The sequence below is a fragment of the Lichenostomus cassidix genome, chromosome Z, assembly GCF_008360975.1.
Source record: "Lichenostomus cassidix isolate B80296 chromosome Z, HeHo_3.0, whole genome shotgun sequence".
NCBI classification, from domain to species: Eukaryota; Metazoa; Chordata; class Aves; order Passeriformes; family Meliphagidae; genus Lichenostomus; species Lichenostomus cassidix.
In genome coordinates this window covers 38,575,061-38,597,439 of record NC_139511.1, presented here as the reverse complement: position 1 = coordinate 38,597,439, position 22,379 = coordinate 38,575,061, and the positions used below count along the sequence as shown (strand labels likewise).

The window sequence follows — 22,379 nt, the reverse complement described above, 5'->3', positions numbered from 1 at the left end:
CCATGGTGATGGTCACTGTGCTGCTGAGTTGGGTATATCCAGTGGTTATACACCTTCTGAGTGAGGATTACAGCTGTTGATTTAGATCTCAAGACCAAGATTTAAGCAAACATGGTGCTCAGAAGCCTTTATTTTGGTTTTGGCTTTGCAGAAGCCTTTTTTCCCCATACCTAAAATGTAAGTCATTATGTACATGCAGCCTTATCTGTGGGAAGAAGAACCTGAAGATTTGAGAATCTGAAGATTTGAGAAAAACATATTAGGTGGCATTTAAGTTTCTATTGTGAGGTTCATTGCACTAGAAGATAATGCAGAAATATCTGCAGACCTCTCAAAACTTCTCTTTATGAAATTATTCATAGGTATAATAGTTTAAAACTAGACTTTTCAGGAGACACTCTCTGCAGTAGACCTTTTCATTACAGATTCTAAATAGGATATATAATATTGCAAATAAGAGACTTTCCACATTCTTCTGCCTACAGTTTTTTCCAGAAATACGTGCCGTATTCTATCAATGTATTTAATCATGCTTCAATCAAAGAAATACTATGTGATTATAGATTCATTCTATATTTAAATATTTGTATATTATTAAGTAGATTCAAAGAATATACTTAATTATTCTTCAATCTAACAAATGTAACCTATTTCACATCCATTTTCAGTCCATTGAAATGAATTATGTTTCTTCATCTTTTACAACTAGCAATTAGTAGGTCGTATTTGCTTATCATGACATTGATGAAGACTCTAGGAAGCCACTGCTTCTCCAAAGTATCTGCCATCTTGTGAGCTCAACAAACATTTTCCCATGGAAATCAAAAGTGAACTAACATGGGAAAGGTCAGAATGAAGTAAATAGAACAGGTAATTTTTCAAACAGATGTTGAATTTTTATTTTTATAGCTATGTTTTGCACTCCATCAGTACAAGGAATAGAAATCAATGCCTTACTGTTCTTCAGTGTAATGCACAAGCACTGAGCTGTGGTTGGTTATCGTGGGAAAACCTCTGTGATAAGATCTGCCACAGTCATAAATTCATACTACATCCTTAAGCATCACTGGCACAAATAGCGCCCATGCTTTCTAGGAGTGAGCTACGAGACCTGTAGGCAAGCTGTGAAACTTTGTAACAGTGCAAAATAGAATTGCTGCCGGGAGTTCATCTGGCTGAGATGAACATCAATAGACTGCCCTAAGAGAAAGAAAATCCAAGACAGCTTCTAAATATCACAGCAGCTCCCTCAGATTTCTGAGGATAAAGCTGATGAGGGAATCACCTTTGTAAAAGGTAAGAATGAAAGGCAAAAGAGTACAGGATTTGTCTTGTAGCATGGTATTTAACAGCTGCAACAGCAGAGATCTTCACAGGGTGTCATGGACCCTTTTCCATGTAAAATAACAGCTTTAATAAAATCAACAGCAAATCTATGCAAACAGAAGAGAGAATTAATTCCTTTGGGATTTAAACACAAACAAAACACAACAAACCAAAAAAAAAAGAAGCATACCTTGACTTCCAGGTGAAATTTCTTGCCTTCCAGTGTTTGTGATCTCCAGTTTGGCCAACATGTAGGTTGTCAAGTACATACAGCAGCCATTAGCACCAATCAATGCAGCCTGATTTCTTCAAACGCTCTTCTGGCACAGCATGTCAGTGAGTTGTAATTTTAGATAAATTTTTGTGTCATTATTCAGAAAGAATTTATGAAGAATGCTGAATTTCTACCCAAAGTAGAAATACTTGTTTCACAAATGCTAGTTTCATAAATTATAGTAGGTACTCCAGAATGCAAACAATGTTGAGGAGGATATATTGTATTCTAATGTTAAAGCAGGAAAGCAACCTCTTTTGAAGGCTGTGTTATAACCTACATCCTTTTACCTGAATAAAGAGGTCTACCTGTACTATATAGTCCTGCTCTTTTACATTTCAAATTGCCAGAGTCTATTTAGGTTTTGGCACTTCCTATACAAAGTAATATCTGCATCTAGAGTAATATCTGCATCTAAATGTTTTATGTGCTCAAGAAGTAGCTTTTATTTCCCTCAGCTCCCCAAAATTACATTCAATTACCTCATTACAGACTGTACATCTCTTAGCAAGTATTTTTGCACTATCAGAGCTCCAAACCAACTCAACGTAAGCAAGCACAGACCTGCATCCAAAATATTGTAGCCTTTAAATGTGGAAGACTCTAAAACAAGCTTCTTGGTTTTTACTCTGTGTGTAGCAATTGTATCTCAGGACTCTGACTAACTCTTACGTGGTAAGCAGACAAACCAATAGTCTCTTGGTAAATGAGCCTGAAGCCATGTTATTAACATCTTATTTTAAAGCACTTTTTAATGTCTCTACAGTTGATGAATAAAGACATTTATATTGAGAACATGGTGAGAGCCATAATAAATTTGGACTATACTATATTCCAAGTATTTCTTGACAAAAACTAGTATTTATAGGACATCTTTCCCCATAAGAACTGTCATAACTGCAGAAAGTTTTTCTCCAGTGTAATTTTATTAGGGATTCCTGCCATCATATCAACATACAAAACAATCAGGATGTTGACATATAGAAATGTGAAATTCACTGTACAAAGATAAGGCTCAAGTTACAGGTATATTTTCCCCTTACACTCCATGAAATAAAACCATTTTTAATTCTTCCCAGAGTTGTGTATATAAATGTTAGACAAATCACAAAATAGATTTCAAGTACATAACATTTTACAATATAATCCAAGCACAGACAGAAATACACAATACTGTACCTATAGACACTCCATACTCCAAGTCTGTCATCTTTACTAGTAAAAAGCTGCTACTCTCTCTGAATGTGCCCAGCCACATCCTTCTGTGATGACATGGTCCTGGCCTTTAAGTTATAAGACTCTCATGACTTTTAGTTCAATTACTTTGAGAGACCAGAGAATATCAGGAAGGAAGGAGAGAATATAAGAGGCCAGGTTTGAATGTGTGCACATGGTTAGTAAATGCAAGCACGTGTGCACACATACTTGCATTTAACCCTACATAAAACTTCACTGCACTGCACAATTTTTGAGGTTAGGTTCTCATGCAACTGACCTATTTTCTGGTAAGAGTTAAATCAAGCATTACAATACTCCTACTTCTGGTGTGCTGTAATTCACAGGGACAAGACTATAGTATATAACTTTTTTTTTCAATGATTATCAGACTTTATAGGAGGTTGTATGCAACCATGTCTTCACAGTCCAGCAGGATGTCAGTTCTCACAACCTTCACCACTGAAAACAGCTTTTTTGACACCTTTGTTTAGCAACAATATTAATGAAAAATTTCCTGCTAAGACCAAATGTCTACATTAGTTCACTCTCCATTTCTATTAGGCTGAATGATTATTACCTCATGGGAAAGGATCATTTAGCTGCAAGTAGCACAGGAGGAAATAGACATCAAATAACTAATCATTAATGATTCTTCTGGGAAACAGATTAGCAAGGACAAAGACAATAAAGAACCACAGGTGTTTAATTTAGTCTTTGTTGGAGGGGAGATGAATAGCAATCCAAAAGTTTTCAGCTGAGGAAAGGAATTCCTGAGCCCTGTAACTGTTCTGTCTCTTAAAAACTGGAGAAGACTAGAAGAGAAGGATAAATCCTCTATGAAACTTGCCATTTTTAAACTAGACACTTGCAAAGGCTTACATGAGAAAACCAAGCAAAACAGACTCCCTGACATTGAAACGAAAGGAATTTATTTAGTAGGAATTAGACATGTGGTTACAATGTGTTAAATGCATATCTAACAAAATAGCCTTGAATATGTCTCCAATTCGTAAGTGTCTAAGCAGGAGAAAGACTCTGAAGCCAAAATTCAAGTTCCTTAATTTAAATATGACACAAGGCTGCACTAAGATTGTGGGAGAGGAGGAATAAAAACTTTCTTGTCTTAAATACAACCTCTGTGGTATATTTGAAGGTCCTCAAATGTTCTCAGCATTGACAAGATTTTACATAAGTATATTCTCTAAGCTATATTGGAATACCTTTAGATATACAAATCCATGTTACACAAAACAGCATTAGATCTTGTAACTGGGCTTGTAATAACAAGGAAAGAGGGTAAGTATGCTGCTATATGTGAAAGGAAGCATATTAGTATGCACAGAAAATATGTTGTCTTAGAGGTTAGTCATAAAGGGCATCAAGCATGAAGATGCATCTCTTAAAGTGTTTAAGCCTTTAACTGTGAGCCAGTAGAATACTTTTATATCAACTGTACAGCCTAATGGTTTGTTTTTAAAAAGAAACATGTAATATTTATTCCTTTTTCACCTTTTCCTCTTCTTTATAGTTTTTAAAAGTAGGTCACTCACCTACTGATTTAGTGATTTAGTTTGGGGTCCTTTTTTTTTTCTTTTTTTTCTTTTTTTCTTTTTTTTTTTTTCTACTTACTATTATTGTCTTCCATTATGTACAATAATCTACATTTAGACTGCAGACTCAATCTCTTCCTACACGTACTTGGACTATGTTGTAAAGACTTTCTACAGAACTGATAAATTGGAAGACAACCTCACAGATAAAAGGAAGGATAATTTCAGTTCTGCTCCTTTCCCCGAGCTTTAGAGCTGTACCTTTCAGAAATTCTTTCGCATACTTGCTGTACCTTTCACCTCCCCCAGGCAGCCCCTACTGAACTTGAGTGAACTTTCTATGTGTTTCCCAAACACATTCACTTTATATAGAGCTACATTGAATTCATTCATTCTCCAGCCAATAGTTTAAAAACAAATAATTGATAAAACACTAAAAACACCCTACATGCCCTTCTGAATTCTTCTTACCAATGTGTACATTTAAATAACATCATAAGTTGTCTTTTACTAAAAATTTACCAAAATATTTTAAACACATACAAATGTAAAAAAAACAAACAGAAAAACAAACAAAACCAAAAACCCAGCATAAACATTGCTTGTATAGGCATTGGTTAGAAGAGATTGTTGCACTAAGGAATATATTCAAAAGGTTTTTCTTTCGGTATCATCAGTTTTAGTGCCATGGATTGAAAAGTTAAGGACAATGAAACTTATTATGACCCTGTCTTATATAATGTAATAGATAAGCAGGAAATCTGAAATGTAATTAAAATAAAGCTTCTTTTTGGTGATTGAGAGATGACTGTGTAAGCCTGTAATTAAAATGACAATTTAAGTATGTAAAGGGAACTTAAGAACCTGAAGAGACTGTAAGGAAAACTGGATATGAAGATACAAAGGCAGCTACCAACAGATAGGCCCAGGGGCATTATGGAAAGCTGTCACAGACTGAAATTTTGAATATAGCCCTTAGTTGTATCATATTAATGTAAAATTTAAAAGCTGCCCAGCATACCACGGATGAAGTTTATTTTGCAAGCCATCCACTGCCTAAGGGGGCAGTAATATTCAACATGAAACTGCTGAAACTCCGGTGTCTGACGGATTTCATGAAGGAAAGAGATTTGAAGGTCCGACTCCAGGAGAACAAGGAAAAGAGGGAACACAAATAACAACAGTCCAAGGCCTACAAGAAATAGTCTGGAGAAACTCTTCACAAAAGCATTCACCTCTATGTTGCCCATTAAAAAGTCATAGCTCCACCTCAGGGCTCTCCGAGCTTCTTTCATTTCTTCCTCTTCTGCGATTAAAAATGCATTTTCATCTGCTTCAAGTTCCTCAAATGAATCAGTATCATCTTTCTCATTCTCTACTCTTGGACAGGTATCAAAAAGCATGTCAATCTCATCATCAACAGGTGTGGGCAGCAAGCTGGCACTAGGATTGTACACCAGCTCTGAGATGGTTAACGGTTCCTCTTTCATCTTCTCTTCCTGTTCAATAGCAAGATCAAAATTCTCCTCAGTATCCTTTACCGGAGAGCTTGAAGTCACAGGTATTGAAATCTCATCTTCCTTTGGCAGTTGGATACCTGAGAAAATGAGATCAAAACAACAGTCCTAAATTTGTCACGCCGTGCTGGAAAAAGTCAGTCTTCCAATAGTATCTAACAGATGTTTGTAAAGAAGATTCTGAATTTTGCGTATAGAAACCAGACTGTACACAATTATCAAAAACTGGAAAAGCTTTCAGAAGAGGTCAATACCTGTACAACACTGCAGTACACCAGATCTGCTTAAGAGGGTCTGATGCAGCTACCACTAATCAAGGTGTAGCGCAAAGCAGAAAACAGAGCAGCTTATTTTCTACTGGCAGTCTGACTTCTGGTATAAATTAATATCTACTACACATGTGAATTGTTGCTTTTTAGTGTATAATACTAATTACAATAACAACAAAAACTACCGACCCTTATTCCTTTGAGATGAATGAGTGTGGTAAGATAATAGCTAAAGTTGAGCATACAGCAAGACATTAAAAAGAGAAAGTAGATTATCATGATAAATTCATGTTAACAGTAAAAAGGACAAGAGGAGATGAAGGTTAACACAGGATATGAGCATTAGATATCGTTGAAACAGCATGGTAACAGGAAACAGTATTTATACCTGTTAAAAAAATTCTTCTCATGTCTCTTTTTTTTTCCTGCTCACCTAGTTCTTTGTCTCTCTTCTCTGTCCTCTATATTTCTCTCTCCCCTTTACAGAGGAGACTTTCTTATGACACCATTCTCTGCTCAAGCTCTTTCATCCCAAAATTCACTCTCCTTTTTCCAGTCTACCTCTAACAGCAGTAAGTCTGCAAAGAAGTCCAGCTGCTTATATGACTTAATACTGCAGTGACTGCTATTAGTTGACAGTCACAGGAGTGGAAGGGAAGAGAGCTGGGCACTGACCACCCTTACAGAGCAATGTCAAGACACCTCCTCATTCAAATTTCCCCTTTCAAATACTCAAAATGGCCCAGACAGATCTCTCCCCTTGTAATTTGTTATCTTTTCCTTGCTCTCTAGGCCTTATTGGCCATGCCTCCAGGTGAGGTTTCACATTTTGGCCAAATGACCAAAAAGACCATTTCTGCTTCCCTTCATTTCATCACTGAGCAAGGCAGCTTCGGTTAGCATCTGATGTTTTTACTTCCTGAGCTGGCTTGTCATATGTTCTCATGAAGACAGCACATTATCAGAGACAGAGAGAGAGCAGGAGAGTTCCCTTCAGCAGAAGATGTGCATAGCTGAAATGAAACCTTGACCTCAATGAAGAAAACTATTAGTCTAATAATTTAATTAGCTTAATTTTCATAAATTTAATCTGGCTACATAGCTAGTTATTCCTTGCCTCAACTACTCCGTCCTCTCTCATCACAGCCAATTTAGAAATTCATGACATTTCAGCAAGAAATATGTTTTGTGCTCGAACTTAATTGTCTACAGCAGTCTTTACATTAACAAATACACTTGCCACAGTCATGAAGAGGGGGATACAAACAGACTGAAACTAGACACAACAGTGTATGAACACTAAGAAGTGAGCACAGATTTGGGCTCCTAAACATACTGTAACAGAAGGTAATGCTGGATCCCCAAACCATACTGAGTTACTTGAGAGTGCACCCATGATACCCTAAAATACAAAACCCAAAATTTTTGAACCCTGGAGCCCAACATTAAGCCTCTACACATATCTTTAGATACTCAAGTACTACAATTTGATTTTCAAATGTGCTTTTCAATTATTCTTAGTATGAGTAAAATTTAAGTTGAGCCACTTGGTTAACATTTCAATATGGTTTAAAGCACGCAATTTTACTCTCCCAGATTTGAGAATTCTGGCCACAGGCCTCTCTAGAGCAGCTTACGTGCAAGGTCAATAATATATCTTCATCATGCTTCTCATCATAGAGAGGGACAGCTGCAGCTACCCACAAAGAAAGGTCACCCCAGTTTATGATTCTTGAGCCTCCTCTTCCTCCACAGAATAAATTCCAGCATGCATAAAATGCATAGTGAACATGACAAACAAATATCACATTAACTTTCATTAAAACTGTGTTTTTCTCATATAACTGGCAAACTTCTGACTTTGGGAGTAACCTGTTGATAGAAGCACAGTGTTTTCTGAAGGACTGCTGGAATGTGTTGCAGCTCTGAAGCACACATAAAATTTACATTCCGCTATTTAATTTCAACTGCTAACAAGAATTTTCTACCCCCTTATTTGTTTTTTAAACTTATTAAGTCAAAGTAACTGCATTTTACATCAGTCAAATACTAGTGTAAATCAATAACTGAATATTTAGAATGGGCATTAAACACTGCTGCTGCAACCTCATTTGATATTTTTAAAAATTAAATGTATAAAGCTGTTATTCTTGTTCCTTCATATAACCTATAACATCACAGCATTTCTTAGGTCAAGGACTGAGGAAAGAACAGGCTATTAACCATGGTCAACATGATGGATTCCAGCAAAGTTCCAGTCATGTTGCAATATATAGATAAGTATGTTGAGCCATTCATAGTTTGATGATTTCAAAAGACATAACTGTAAAACCATTATGGCACATATAATTTACAATGTTTATGCAAGCCTAAGAATACCACATTAAAGTACCAAAATTCAAAATAATTCCACAGTATGGAACTGTAACTCCAGTAAAACAAATTTAAGAGAAAAGAAAGTTTTTCAGATTTTTACTTTTCAGATAGCCATCAAGAGAGCCAGTTATCTGAAGTTATAAAGTCAAGGGAAAAACCCCAAAAATCCTTGAAATATTCCAAAAGAAAAAGAGAATATAAAAGTTAAAGCAAGCCCAACTCCTTACACCCTTTCATTATTCTACAACTCTTCTGCAAGTCCTTTCTCCTATTCATACACAATAATTATTTTGCTACTACCCTTATAAGACTACCATTTTATATAATCTGTTGGCATGATTTTGAAAAGTCTACTATTTCTTTAATGATAGTTAAAATTTATATTGTGTTTATGAGTTGAGAATTAAATTACATTTGAGAAGAACCTCTTCTTTCTGTTCTTTGCTTTATATTCTTACTGGTGATTTACATTCCATAAATCAGAAACTTCTAATACAGATTACTGGAATATCAGGTAAATAAACTCAGCTTTATTTCTTATATTTCCAAAGCCACACTTTTCTGGCAAACGAACAAACTTTACAGAGCCAGAAATTCATTATCCTAGCGAAACTCAGTATTGCCCTTCCACCAAATACTGTGGTTGCTCCAAACCAGGAACATGAACAGCTGAATACAACATGAGATTACTGTGGTTATCTGCTGTGAACATGAACATGCAAGAGCTCTGACATAAAAGTTGTCAGCTGCTAGTATTTGTAGAGGGGCCAAAACCAGCAGCTGATGATTAGCAAGATGAAGGGCAGCCCTAGCTCCTCCATTCTTAAGAAGCTGCAGCCACTGAAAATACAGCACCCCAGAAAAATGTGTTGTCTGCTTATTAAAAAATTCAGTTCACACATTGTCTGTTGGCTGGATATCCTGCACTTGGCTTTTCTTACCAGAAACACAAACACAATTACACATCTGTAAAAGCTTTGTATAGTGGAAAAAGGAACAAGTGCGAATATATCCTTATTTTAAATAGAGAAGTGGAAAATTAGTTGTGGGCCAGAGAAAACAGAGCTAGGAACACTTCATACATGCATGTAAACAGATAAGCCCACCAGGCTACAATTAGGACAATTCCTTCCTGTCCTTTTTACATCTTCCTCTAGAAACATTGTGTATCCTTCACTAACTTTTCATGTGGACAAAATTCATTTTAGTATGTACAGAATGACCTTTCAGAAGGAAGGAGAATGTGGCCTTCTCACACAAGCAAAGTGCCTGAACGTCTCAAAGAAAATGTAGAAAAATGAGACAGGCTCTAGAAATGCATTGAATTTAAGTATTTCCCTACATAGGATCTACATCAAGCAGGATTTGCATCACAGCCAGACTTCCAGCCTTCAGAAACAGGTCACAGATTTGTACCATACCTACATCTCGTGCCCATGAAAGACATCTGTTATAGCTTTTCAAGGAGAGTTAATCAATGACAGTTTATAGTAACTCCTTCTTAGGCAGTGACCTGGCTTTCCTGCTGGCCATTGCTGTTTGCTCTAGTCTAATGAGAACTTCTAGAAGGGAGCAATGCCCTGTCCCAGTTGCCAGCTCACATGAGTAGCACATTTGGTGTCATTGCAGCTTGCCTCCCAGCTATGCTGTGTGTCACAGTGTTCAATGTCATGGCTAGCGTAGCCACTGGAGGCCTCTGCTCTGCTTTTCTCAGCCCACAAATGGCACCCAAAGCACAGAGACAGAAACAGAGTAGAGCATGCAGCACAGGGGCCCTTCTGGGTTGCCTGTCTTAAACCTCCGTTTGGCCTGGGAGGAGTTCAACCCACTGCTGTTGATCCCCTTCCAGAAACAAGATCAAGCAGCAATAGGACTGAGGGGAGCAGCAGGGAGAGAGAACTGTGTGCCATGGGAGCAGGAATGAGAAGGCAAGATACATCTGTCAGCAGCTCAGAGAAAGAAGGACTTGGTGATGGGACTGCAGCCACTCAGTGTGCAGCACCAGGCCAAGGAGAGTGAGACTGAAAAGAGCTGAGCACTGATGTGAAAGCTTAGCACCCAAGCAAAAGGGCGAGTGGGACATTTCAGCATCCCCACTCAGCTTGGGTGACTCCTCCTGGCACAAATCAGCACTGTTCTGAAATTCTCACAATTGCAATGGGGTTCTATGGCCCATGTTAGGAGTTTTGAGCAAGCTGACTCCAGTCCTTTGGTGCTCATATACATGTTTGATATGCTGATATATATTTTTTTTGCATGTGTACTTCAAAAGGAATAACATACTATGAATAGTACTACAAAATCAAGGGTTTTAAGAACCAGTGTAGCCCCAACACACAAATCTGTTATGATTGGTGTCATTATATTAAAATGACAAGATGTCTTGCATCTATTTGGAGCCAGTATTTAACCTCTGAGACTTAAGAATATAAAAATACATGCCAATAGTAACACTTTTTCAATGTTGCTAGTGTTTTTGATTCAAGGCACTTAGGTGCACTCTCATAGATTCTACTGTTTCCCCTGAGTCATGAATTCAAGAAGCAAAGGCAACCAGGAGCTGCTGCTACTCAGAGGCAAGCCACTGCAAGAAGCAGATTCTTCTATATCTACTGCACTACTATGCTTTCTGATATTCTAGTTTTTGCCAGAACATTTTCAATTAATTCTTTGATAAAAAACTAATTTCTGAAATGAATATTCAATACAAAAATTTTATATCGGTGAGTAAAAACTGAAATAATTCAACCCATAGATGGCAAAGTATCAAAAGCAAACAGTACCACAGAGAGCATGGAAAAACAAATTTCAGAATTGCTTCTGATATTAAGAAAATTGACATATTTGTTGACAGAGGGGCCAAAGGATCCTTGGCAAAGGGATTTCCTAAAAAAACCCACCACTTTGCTGTCCACAACAATTCTGAACACATTTTGTTCCTTGAGTTGCACTCCTCTTGCGTGTAGTGAAAAAGAGACCTAAATCAGACTCTGCCCAAGCTCCACCTTTCTCCACCACTATTATTCAGTATATGAAATTATTCAGTATCTAGAAAAATAAACCAAAGAAAGTTGCAATCTGGAAACCTCATTGAAGCAAAAAGCTGTGCTGTCTCCATTACTGTATCCAGCTCATATTCAAAGTCTACTACCAACCTATCTGCTAGTTTAACAACTATTTAATTTTGTTATAAACTACTACAGTTTCAAAGTATTCCCCCCACCTCAGTCCAAGAAAAATGCAAAGGCAAAATTCCAGTCCCTCATTTGTGAACAATTAACAAAGAAATCCACAATTTTATGAAAGATAATACAACAAATTTAAGTTTTGTTTCATTCATTCTCCATTTGCAACTTTGTTCCTGTCAGTAATTTGTCCTTACTTTCTGCTATACTTGACAAAACATCATCATTTACAGTACAGTTCCTTTCCAAGAGACAACTACTAATACAACAAAATAGGGTGAGAGGGTTTTCAAAAAGGGTTTGAGTAAAATAAATGTAAATTTACCAGCCCTTCTGGCTGTGATCTTGGAGCCATGCCGCAGTAAACGAATGCACACTTCCTTGTTGCAGTGGTTAACCATCTTCAAATGAATGCTTCTCTTGGTTTGGATTTTTACAAGACATTTCACCATTTTGACTATTAATTCCTCTTCTCAAAGTCTTGTAAAGGCTCTCTCCATACCAGCTTTGACCTTTTATTAAGTTACCACTGAGTTTTAAGAGACTATCACAAGTCACTCTCAATGAATCAAATGACAAGCTTCTAATGTGGCCAACAAAAATATCCCACCAGGGAACAGAACCAGAGGTTATTTTTAAACATTTCCAAATGCCTCATAATGTACAATACAAACTTTCACAGCATCCATCTCAGTTAGCAGTTGCTAGCATAACAGCTGAACCACACACAGAGACATAAAAATACCTAAGGCATCAAAACATATTGCAGTTAAAAAAGAGGCCAGCATTCATAGACTGTATTTCACAGAGTAAATGACACTGTCCCCATTATTTTTCTAAAAAGGTTTAATGTGGCCAGTTATGTCAGCTCCCCATCACTGCCTGGGAATTATTTGGGGAACATGTAGATACAATGGAAAAATCCTATGCTGTGTTTACAAATATTAGTCACAAGGCAAACTAGTGAGATGAAAACACATTCATTTCTAGCCTAAACGAAAATTGACCTTCCCATGTGAAAATTAGAAGAGAAAATTTCAAAGTCCAGGGAAAAATTCTCTCTTTTTATATGTGCTCCAGTTCCCTCTTGTGGACAATTATTGGATGCATTCTTATCCACCAGAAAGAAATGTTGCTTCAAAAGGCTGGGCACTTCCCTGCTCCCATCCAGCAGAGATAAGCAGGTTCCCAAAAAAAGCATGATGCACATTTGCTGGCTGCTGATAACTTACTCCAGCTGGGAGGTGGAAGGCAACCATATGCATAACATTATGGGATGGTGGGAAAGATCCAGGTACACCAATGCCACATAGAAGAGATAAACTGGAAGTAGTGTGCTGGTGGGGCTGTAGCCTTTCACTTCCTAGAATACTCATCTGTAATGTCTATAACATGTCGTGCTGAGTCTTTATTATCTGCCATCCTTGCTCCCTTTGTACCAAAAAAAGTCAGTGATGTGCATGCAAACCTGTGGGAAAGAGAGGGGCAGTGGAGGCAGTCCTGAAAATGTATATTTAACACCGAGCTATTTCAGCCATGAAAGACATCAGCTTCAATGGAGCTTCTAGAAAGCATCTTTATAGTGGCTCCTTTCCCACACAGCCTGTATAGCACAAATATCCAGCAGAGGTCCTGTTTGCTCCTTCCTTCTGCAAAGCAAAGATTTCTCTCTTCCTTTCCTTCTCTGCAAGAACTTTCTTGTGGGTGTGAGGAAAGACCAGGTACTCCTTTGCTTCCTACCTCCATTTTGTCACCCCTTCAAAAGTAACACTCTGTATTATTTTCTCATTTTTATTCTCATAACTGTTGTAGCTACCAAAATAGGATCATTAAAACCTCACTAAAAAGGGCTGACTCATCATTGTGTACATGGCTATAAAAACTGGAAAGCATAAATTCTTACAAAAATCTAAATACCAATGTGTTCACTATGCAAAGGAAGGCCTAAACAAGGACACAAGTGTCAGCCAGACAAGGATGTGAAAGATTTCCAACATCTGAAACATTTCCAAATGCCTCATAACATACATTACAAACTTCCACAGCATCCATCTCAGCTAGCAGTTGCTAGCATAACAGCTGAACCACACAGAAGCATAAAAATATCCAAGGCATCAAATCTTAATGCAAGGGGAAAAAAAGGCCAGTGTGCTCCTGCACACTGATGTTGAGAAATAAAATGCATCATTTCTGTTTCATGTGACCAAGCTCCTGCAAAAGAGAAATTACCATGTTGATTTCAAATCACTCCCCACAGGTTTATGTACAAATAACTAAGGGAGACATGTTGAAATCTTATGACTGAGTCAGAAACTCCCTGTCTCGACTAACTCTGAGCAAGAAAATACGTAAAAAAAAAAATTGTACCTACAAAAGCTCCACATGCCTCTCCCCTACAACCAAAGCTTGCACAGCTGAGAACTCTCACACAGACAGACAATTAGACAGATGGCAGCAGGTGTGTGCTCATTCTCATATACAGAATCATTAAGGTTGGAAAGATCATCACGTCTGTTAACCCAGCAGTGCCGTGTTCACCACCAAACCATGTCCCCAGGCACCACACCCACACTTCCAAGGGTGTCAATTCAACCGCGTCCCTGGACAGTTTGCTCCAATGCCTGACCATCCTTTTCATAAAGAAATATTCCTTATATCCAAGCTAAACCCCCTCTGGTGTAACTCGAGACCACTTCCTCTTGTCCTGTTGTTTATTACCTGGGAGAAGAGGCCAATCCTCACCTGGCTGCACACTCCTTTCAGGGAGTGTAGAGTGATAATGTTGCCCCAACCCTCACCAAGACTAAACCTCCCCAAATCCTTCAAACGCTCCTCACAGGACTTGTGGTCCAGACCCTTCACTGGCACTGCTGCCCTTCCCTGGACACACTCCAGCAGCAGAATGTCTTTCTTGCAGTGAGGAGTCCAAAACTGAGCACAGGATTCAAGGTGCAGCCTCACCAGTGCCAAGTACAGCTTGGCTCTGTCTCCATGTGTAGCTGAACACATCATGTTTCTTGTGGTACTGCTATACAGATTATGTGGCCGCCTTCTTTCACCATCTCATTTTGGTGAGAGATTACTTCCTGTCCTGATCACTTGGCAACTGTTTTTCAGGTCGTAGTTTTCAGGTCTCTGGATTTTCTAACACCAGATGCTATCAGGGCTTTACTTATTTGAGTAGACCATTTTTTTAAGAAAATAGGCAAAACCATGCCTCTTCAGTCACAGGATATTAATGTGGTTTTGACAAAGTGATGAAAACTTTTAGGTCACTTGATACCTGTTGGCTCAGATTTCATGCATGAATTATTTGGCTGATAACATTGACTTTTCCCTTTGGAACAACAGAAGTGAAAGTATGCCTCACTGGGCCGAGACATATACAGAAATACCAAGGCTGTTTTGTGTCTGTAGCACACTAAAAGCAGCTTCCCAAGGCAGTTATGCCAGTCTCAGGGCTGGATGTTTCCCCTCTCCCTACCTCCTGCTCGTGCCCTTACCCTAACATAGGACCTTGCTTGACCCTCTTGATGAGCCACTCAGAGGGTGAGTCAGGCACTGCACAGTTAAGGGGTTGTTTGGTTTTCGAATTTTTTTTTCGTTTAGTTTAGTTTGCTGTTGTTATTGGATTTGGTTTGGTTTTGTTGTTGTTGTTTTAAATTTATTTTATTAATTTTTTTTAAACTCCTCCTCCCAGTTCATTCTGGTGTGGTTAGTGCTGGTGCAAGGGAGAAGGTGGGAATCTACAGAAGTGGATGTTCGGAAGAGAGCCAGTACCACTGTCTGAGAGCTGTGAGATCAGTCCAAGCTCCAATTTGATGATATAGCCAAGTTTTCTGCAAGAAAAGACTGTGAAAGGCTAAATACTGTTAACTTAGCAGCTGGTGGTATTACACATAAAAGATTCTACAGGAAACTCACCAGCAAATATTTCTATTAACTCATTATAGTAACAACAATCTGACTGACTGAAAGAAAAGGTGATTTTTCAAGCAGATGTAACACAAACATTTAAAACAAGCACTGTCTGGTGAGCATATAGCAGCAAATCACCAGTTTCCAAAACAGATTGCATTGCCTAGAGCTGTAAGTGTGGTTACAGGAGTCTTACACACAGCAAACTGTTTTTACTCTGCAGTGAGGACAACTGCCCAGAAGAAACACAGCGATACTACTTGGCTGCAAGAGCAAAAATTCTCAGATACATGTATTTCACAGCAGAGGTAAACAAGTAACTGTTAAAACTAACAGCTGCTACTACTAATTATTATAAGGTATGTACGCAGACAATATAATTCACCCGTTCTGACTAGATTCAGTGTCGAAACTCCCAAGAATGAGCAAAGCATGTTCATATGACTCAGACAAAATGAAATTAGGACATGCTCCCCTGAAAATGAAGATAATCACTCAGCTATCTTCTGTTTCCTGTTAAATGACCAAAAGAAAGCAACAGCAAAGATCATATTTCCCAACCTCTTAAAAAATTACCTCACTACATCTCAAGCAAGAGCCACTATCAGGTTTTGTATGGTTGGCTTCCTCTTTCATTAGGAAGAAGGCATTATCTTCATTTAAGCTGTCTGTGATGTTCACATCATTGTTTGTAGTGACCATATCTCGAAAAGTACTCAATGTAATATTTAAAATATCAAGAAAAAAACAATAACCTGGAAACCTTGTTCTACAAAATAAATTCAAACTGATCTTCCCATAACACTCCTTTTTGTCAAGGAGATCAAATTAACAGATCTTTCCTAGATGCTCTTCAAATAATGTACTTTTTTGTCAAGAAAATTAGGCTAGCAGGGAGTTTTTCCTAACACGAAAGCAGAAAGAAAGAAATATAAAAGTAAAAGGAATCAAGAAAAACAACATACCCGGCTTTAAACTGCCAGTTCTCACTCCTGAGCAACTGCTGACGCTATTTGGAAAAAGGTGCCCTGTTGAGATTATTTATTTCATAAGATCCTTTTGTCTGGTCTAAAAGAAGATTTTTTGAAACAGAAATCAACTTTCCTCACAATGTATCATGCATAAGGCTTGTGCATGGTTTCTTGAGCCAGTGATCATTTCCGAATATGACATGCAGAGACTTAATGATGTATTCCTAACAAAAATTATTAGATTTTTTTCCATATCCCTGAGTCAGTATCACACTTTTTCTGTATGCTTTGTAATAAATATTGGCAGGAATTGGGTAAGTGACTCACCTTCATCTAAAGGAATCTCTTCCTCCTCACAGGGAGAAGGAAGGAGAGGCTGCAGAGGTTCCATGTTGATTATGAGTTGCTTGTTCAAGGAGGGAGAGCTGCGACTCTGGGTAATGCTGGTTCTAAAAGAATGAGGGAAACAGGGTCAGTTTGCTTACTGGGAATAACTGCAGTCCAGTGGGTTTCATCTCAGCATCATCTTGCAAAAATTACTAGGCCCTGAGCTATCATGAAAAGCTCTAACACGTCGAATGCTGCTTTCAGCTGTGTTATGTTGCACCCTCCACAGGTGTAAACCTTTTGGTATCTGAAGAGAGGTTTTGTGCTGGTTTACCTCCTTTACACTGCCTGACTTCCTTTCATTTCAGGCAGGATTTCAGTGCATTGCTCCTCTCCACGGTGTACAGCATACATTAGTATTTGAATTCAAGGAAGGGGAAGGTTGTTCAATTGCCTCCAGAGCTGGATAAAGGATTTGTTACAGTTTGAGCACTGCAGATCAAAGACTAAAGCAGGAACAACTGTGTCCCTGTGGTTTACAGATAGGGAGTGCTCTCACTCGTGCCCACGCTCCCCAGATGCTGCCTCTACATCATGCCTCCCAGCACTCAGGCTGTTTTCTTTCTTCCTTTACTTCACTCTAAGAGGCTTTCCACTAGCAGGTGTTGAATATGCTCTGGAAAGTTTTAGGAATGCTGTTCATCTTCTTCAGTCATGACCCTTATTAGCCCGAAAATATATTACTGAGAATGTAAAATGGCTCTTTTGAATACATTATCTAGGATTCACACAATATAGGCCTGAAGCAAGTGTCCTGTAATAAGTCTCAACCATTATGTTATAAAATATTTACTTTTGACTAAAGAAAAGATGAAATGGAAGAGTATTGAACTTGATTTCAAATGATGTATAGATGCGGTGCTGAAGATTCACACAATGCATTTCAATTTTGCACAAAGATTCAACTTAAAATTCCACATAAACAAACCGAATAAAGAACTTACTGCAAGTTAAAAGATGGAGCTCTGTGTTGCTTTAGATCCCAAGGTTAAACTTAGGACACAGATGACCAACTTTTAACCCATATTGCATGTCATTAAATATTCTGTGAGCATAAACAAACTTTGTTGCTCAATTGACATGATTTCTTGTGCCTTAACACATGCCCAAAGACAATTAGGTCCTCATTTGCATTCTCTGAACAGTCTCTGATAAGTATTTAGTTTAAATTTTCACTATCCAGAGAAGGCTTTTACTCCAATTATTGTTATGATAGTCATTCCAACCCAACAGTAAATCCATAGGCTTGTTATGCAATCTCTGGAGCTTTGTGCTTGTTGTAAAGAGCTCTCAAGCAACTCCCAAAATGTGAGTTGTGCCTGGGAGCACACACAGGCTTCCACTCCATACATGTTTACAGAGATGCCTCCTTCAGGCATGCCCTGGCAACAAAACATTAAATCATTCAGTGTGTGTGTTTGTCAGAAGAACTTGCCACTGCATTAATCCTGCATGACTACACACTCCAACAGATTTTCAGTATACAGCGCTTTAAGTGTAATATCCAAATACAAAGATACTGAGCAGTACCCACTTTTCAACTGCATGGTTCTTTCTTAATGCAGCCATGGTACAACTGAATTAACTTTGAGGGTGAGGGCACAGGGAGAAAAAACTTTATATATATTTAGATATATAAATATAGATATGTATAATTACCTTCTGTCAAATTCTTTTTCTAAATGTTTTGCTTCTGAAAAGCCACCATTTCCTATCCCAAAATCCTCTTTCACAGAGTAGTTTGTGTTAAAATATGCCTCTTTTTTGAGCCAAAAATTTGTTAGACATTTTGCCTACTTGTGTTTTTAGAAGGATCACCTACCTCTGTCTCCTTTTTTACAGCTTGAGCTATGAAAGCACCTGAAATCAATCATTACACTATTCCTTAGTCTTTCTAAGAAACTGAACTTGGACCTTCCACAATATTGCAAATACAAGCTTTGTAAGAATGTCAATGATAAAAAAATATTCATTGCTACTTCTGGGTGTTAAATACACATAATGTTGCTTTATAAACTTATTTGCCCTCTTGTCTGTTTCTTTACATACACCAAGTTTTAAACAATATGTTTAAAATACTTTTAAATATAGAAATCAAATAAAGGCAAAATATGAGGTAAAAACCAATTGTATGTAAAAATGTTTTCTTATACTGGAAAAAAGATACCTCTTGGAAAGCAGGCAACCAGCTATTTCCTAAAGTGAGCAATTATTCTCATTTAAAATACATTTGTGTGCCCAAGAATTCTACACTGACTCAATGATGCATCTATATTCTGCTTTCTGTGTTCTCATTTCACATATTCTAGACCTTCACATACCCCATTTTAAAACGTAATCTGGAATAACATCTTTGTAAGCATGCCTGCACAGCCTCTGTTAATTACATAGTAGGGCTGGACAACATATAAATAATTACTGCAAATATATTCCCATCCTTTAGTAAAGACAATCTACTTTTATCTCAAATATAGACAGAATAGCAATGTTCAATTAAAAAACCAAGCACACTCCCTGCAAACACGAAAAGAAATCTCAAGAAAAATAGGGACATGGCTGTAGAATGTTCAGAAAGTTAAGTAACCTTTTTTTTTAAAAAAAAGGTTTTAAATAATTTTCCCTGATGGTTTCCTTCTTTTCTGAAGTGCTTTAATCAGATTCTTAGGAATTTTTACTGTCACTACAATGAGTGATAAGGACCTGAAAGCATTAGTTTGCTTGCAAAGACCAGCTGACTATTTCTTACAAGCCAGATTTTCCCCCAAAAGGAAGATTCTCTAATATTTTTCTTCTCTTTACTGAATGAACTTCATGCTGTTTGATCTCACTGCATTATGGAAAAACTATCAAGTATATTTTTAAACATACCCAAAAGCATATACAAATGAAAAACTTTCAAAACCAAATGAAATCTAGGAATGAAATGAGAATGTACTTTTCTGTCAGGATCCTATAATAAGTTTATCTCATAACACAAAAAATAGTATAAACTACCAATCTGACTCATTAATTAAACTCACCTCCAAAGCAGCACAGATTAGGTTCTCCCTTGTGGGAGACAATACACTACTGTCAGAATTTTAAAACATTGCTGACACATATTCCTAAGGCTTGCTTGTGTAATTGTGGAAGCCCAGAATTACAGCCATTACACCTGACAGTATAGGAAAGAGAATATTTCTGTCGAGAAAAATAATCCTCCCTAGTCCTTACACTTTCATACTGAATGTCAAGACATACCTGTGAACTTCAGGAGGTTCCCTCTGGATTTTAGAGCTTGCCTCCACAACCTCTTTGGCTACTTTTCCACTGCATTAAAAGATGAAATAAATATTCAAGTAAGTACTAAGATAAATGCCAAGAACTATGTAAATATGAACAATTAATTTGCATTCAACAAAAGGAGGAAAAAGGGAGGGAAAAAAATGGGAGGGAAAAATTCCTATAAAGTGCATACATAATGTCCCAGAAAAAAATTGTGCTGACTCTTTGCCCACAAAGCTACCAAAGAAGAAGCAACCTTTTGTAGTGGAACACCACAAGTGGGACTGGATTGCCTCTTTAACTCACACCTGGTTCAGGGCTACCCAGCTGCAGAGGGCATAAAATCTCTGCACTGGCCACACACATCTTTATTTTTACAGAAGCTGCACAAAAAGTGGAGCTGTCTGCTTATTTTAAAAGTGACACTAAAGAGGCAACAGAAAGTCTTTCAAATCTTGACCTCAACTAGGTGTGAAGAGACCCTCCAGCAGAAAAAGGCCTGAATTTGCTTTGAGTAATTACTGACATTTTCTTAATTTCTGAAATTATTTACCATGAAAAAGAAACAGCAAACACCCACCTATATCGAAATCTACTGCCTTTAAAAAATATCTTGCTGCTGGACATTGTCTTGATCTGACTGGATTTTGCATACCTTGAAGAAAAATAACAGAGGTTGTCACATTTTCGAGTACGTGATAAGCAAAAATAAGGTAAACTGCAAACTTTGTTGGTTTTATACCATAAAGTAATATTCAAAAATTGAGCTTTTCAACTTTTTTAAGGCCTTTATACCAACTACACTATGAAGCATACATAAAATCACTGAGCATAGAATGACTGAACATGGAACAAGTGATTGTCAGGAAAACAAGAAAATTAAATGCGGACACTTGCGGCATCTCTACAGATTTTCATTCACAGGATGAAGGAAAGACTGTGGTGCACCAAAAGCCCCTGTGACATACCGTCTCATTGCGGGAAGATATGGTTATTTCTGCTTTTCCATTAGGAAAACAAAGAAATAATAAACACAACTACTTGTCTCCTAAAGTAGGTGCTTTTCCAGTATCTCTATTCAGTCAAATTCTTAGTAGACTACATCATATCCTACTGCTTCCCTGTAATCACCAAATACACAGCAACATTTTATAAAAAAAGTCTTTTATAACAAAGATCATGAAAGAGTACCTCAGGCATACTATTTCTTTGATGTTCTCTTGAAAAATGGCAGATTGATGTTGTACTGAGTCTCTTATTCCCAGACCCTAGTAAAAAACTTTCTATGATTAATATCTACTTGAACATAATCACACCAGTGAACCCTGAACCTGGATCAAGACAGGACTAAACCTCTGTTTTTCAAAACATGTCATGAGATCATGACCTTACCTTAAATTCCAAGTCTCAAACTCTTCTAGGAAGAGGAGACGACCAAATTTAATTAAGGTAAAGTGTCATTATCATGAATTACTAACACAATCTGCCTATGTCTGCTATAATCTTATTAGAATACCTTATTGGTATTGTACAGAACATAAACAAATGGGATTTATCTAATGATGTTAAGTAACTAACCATCCCCACTGTACAACTCTATTTCTCTGAAATGTGTGAAAACATTTCCTGTTTCAAAACGACTATCTTAAGACTTTATTCATAGATTGTTTTAGCTTCAGTTCCATGTTTAGAAGATCATTGTCATTTTTCTGCACTGTCCATATTAAACATTACTGTTTTCCAATCTCTTGTTCAGGTCCCTCTCCATTGAATAACATTACCCATCTTCATTTTATTAAAGTAGTCCCCTTGAAAGATCCACGAAAATTGAAACAGGTGGTCATAATTTTAAGCAATCATTTTTAAGAAATACCACCACTCCCCAAAGTAATTTGGAAAGTAGAAAAATAGATGAGAGAAGCAGCACTGAACACACCAAGTCCAGAGAAGAATGAGTGGGAGGAGGTCCTGCAGGTGTTAGAGCAGTCTACTCTGAAGCCAATGCAGAGAACTACGGGGAAGGAGGCTGTCCCACTGCAGCCAAATACAGAGCAGATATTCTCCTTGCAGCCTGTAGGGAGCCCACACAAGAGCTGGCTCCAGGCATGGGCTGTGGGCCATGGG

At 37.6% G+C, this 22,379-nt stretch overlaps 1 protein-coding gene across 1 annotated transcript in view; it reads right to left on the bottom strand.

The window, feature by feature from the left end:
- Positions 1-2,507: 2,507 nt before the first annotated feature.
- The window catches only part of FRMD3 (FERM domain containing 3), a 140,285-nt gene continuing 120,413 nt past the window's right edge, over positions 2,508-22,379 (bottom strand). The window contains exons 11-14 of the mRNA XM_085042186.1: positions 20,836-20,910; positions 20,232-20,300; positions 16,932-17,053; positions 2,508-5,965 (exon numbers count right to left, since the gene is read on the bottom strand). Of these exons, the coding sequence (XP_084898312.1) occupies positions 5,370-5,965; positions 16,932-17,053; positions 20,232-20,300; positions 20,836-20,910 (862 nt within the window). The 3' untranslated portion in view covers positions 2,508-5,369. The remainder of the gene's footprint in view (positions 5,966-16,931; positions 17,054-20,231; positions 20,301-20,835; positions 20,911-22,379) is intronic.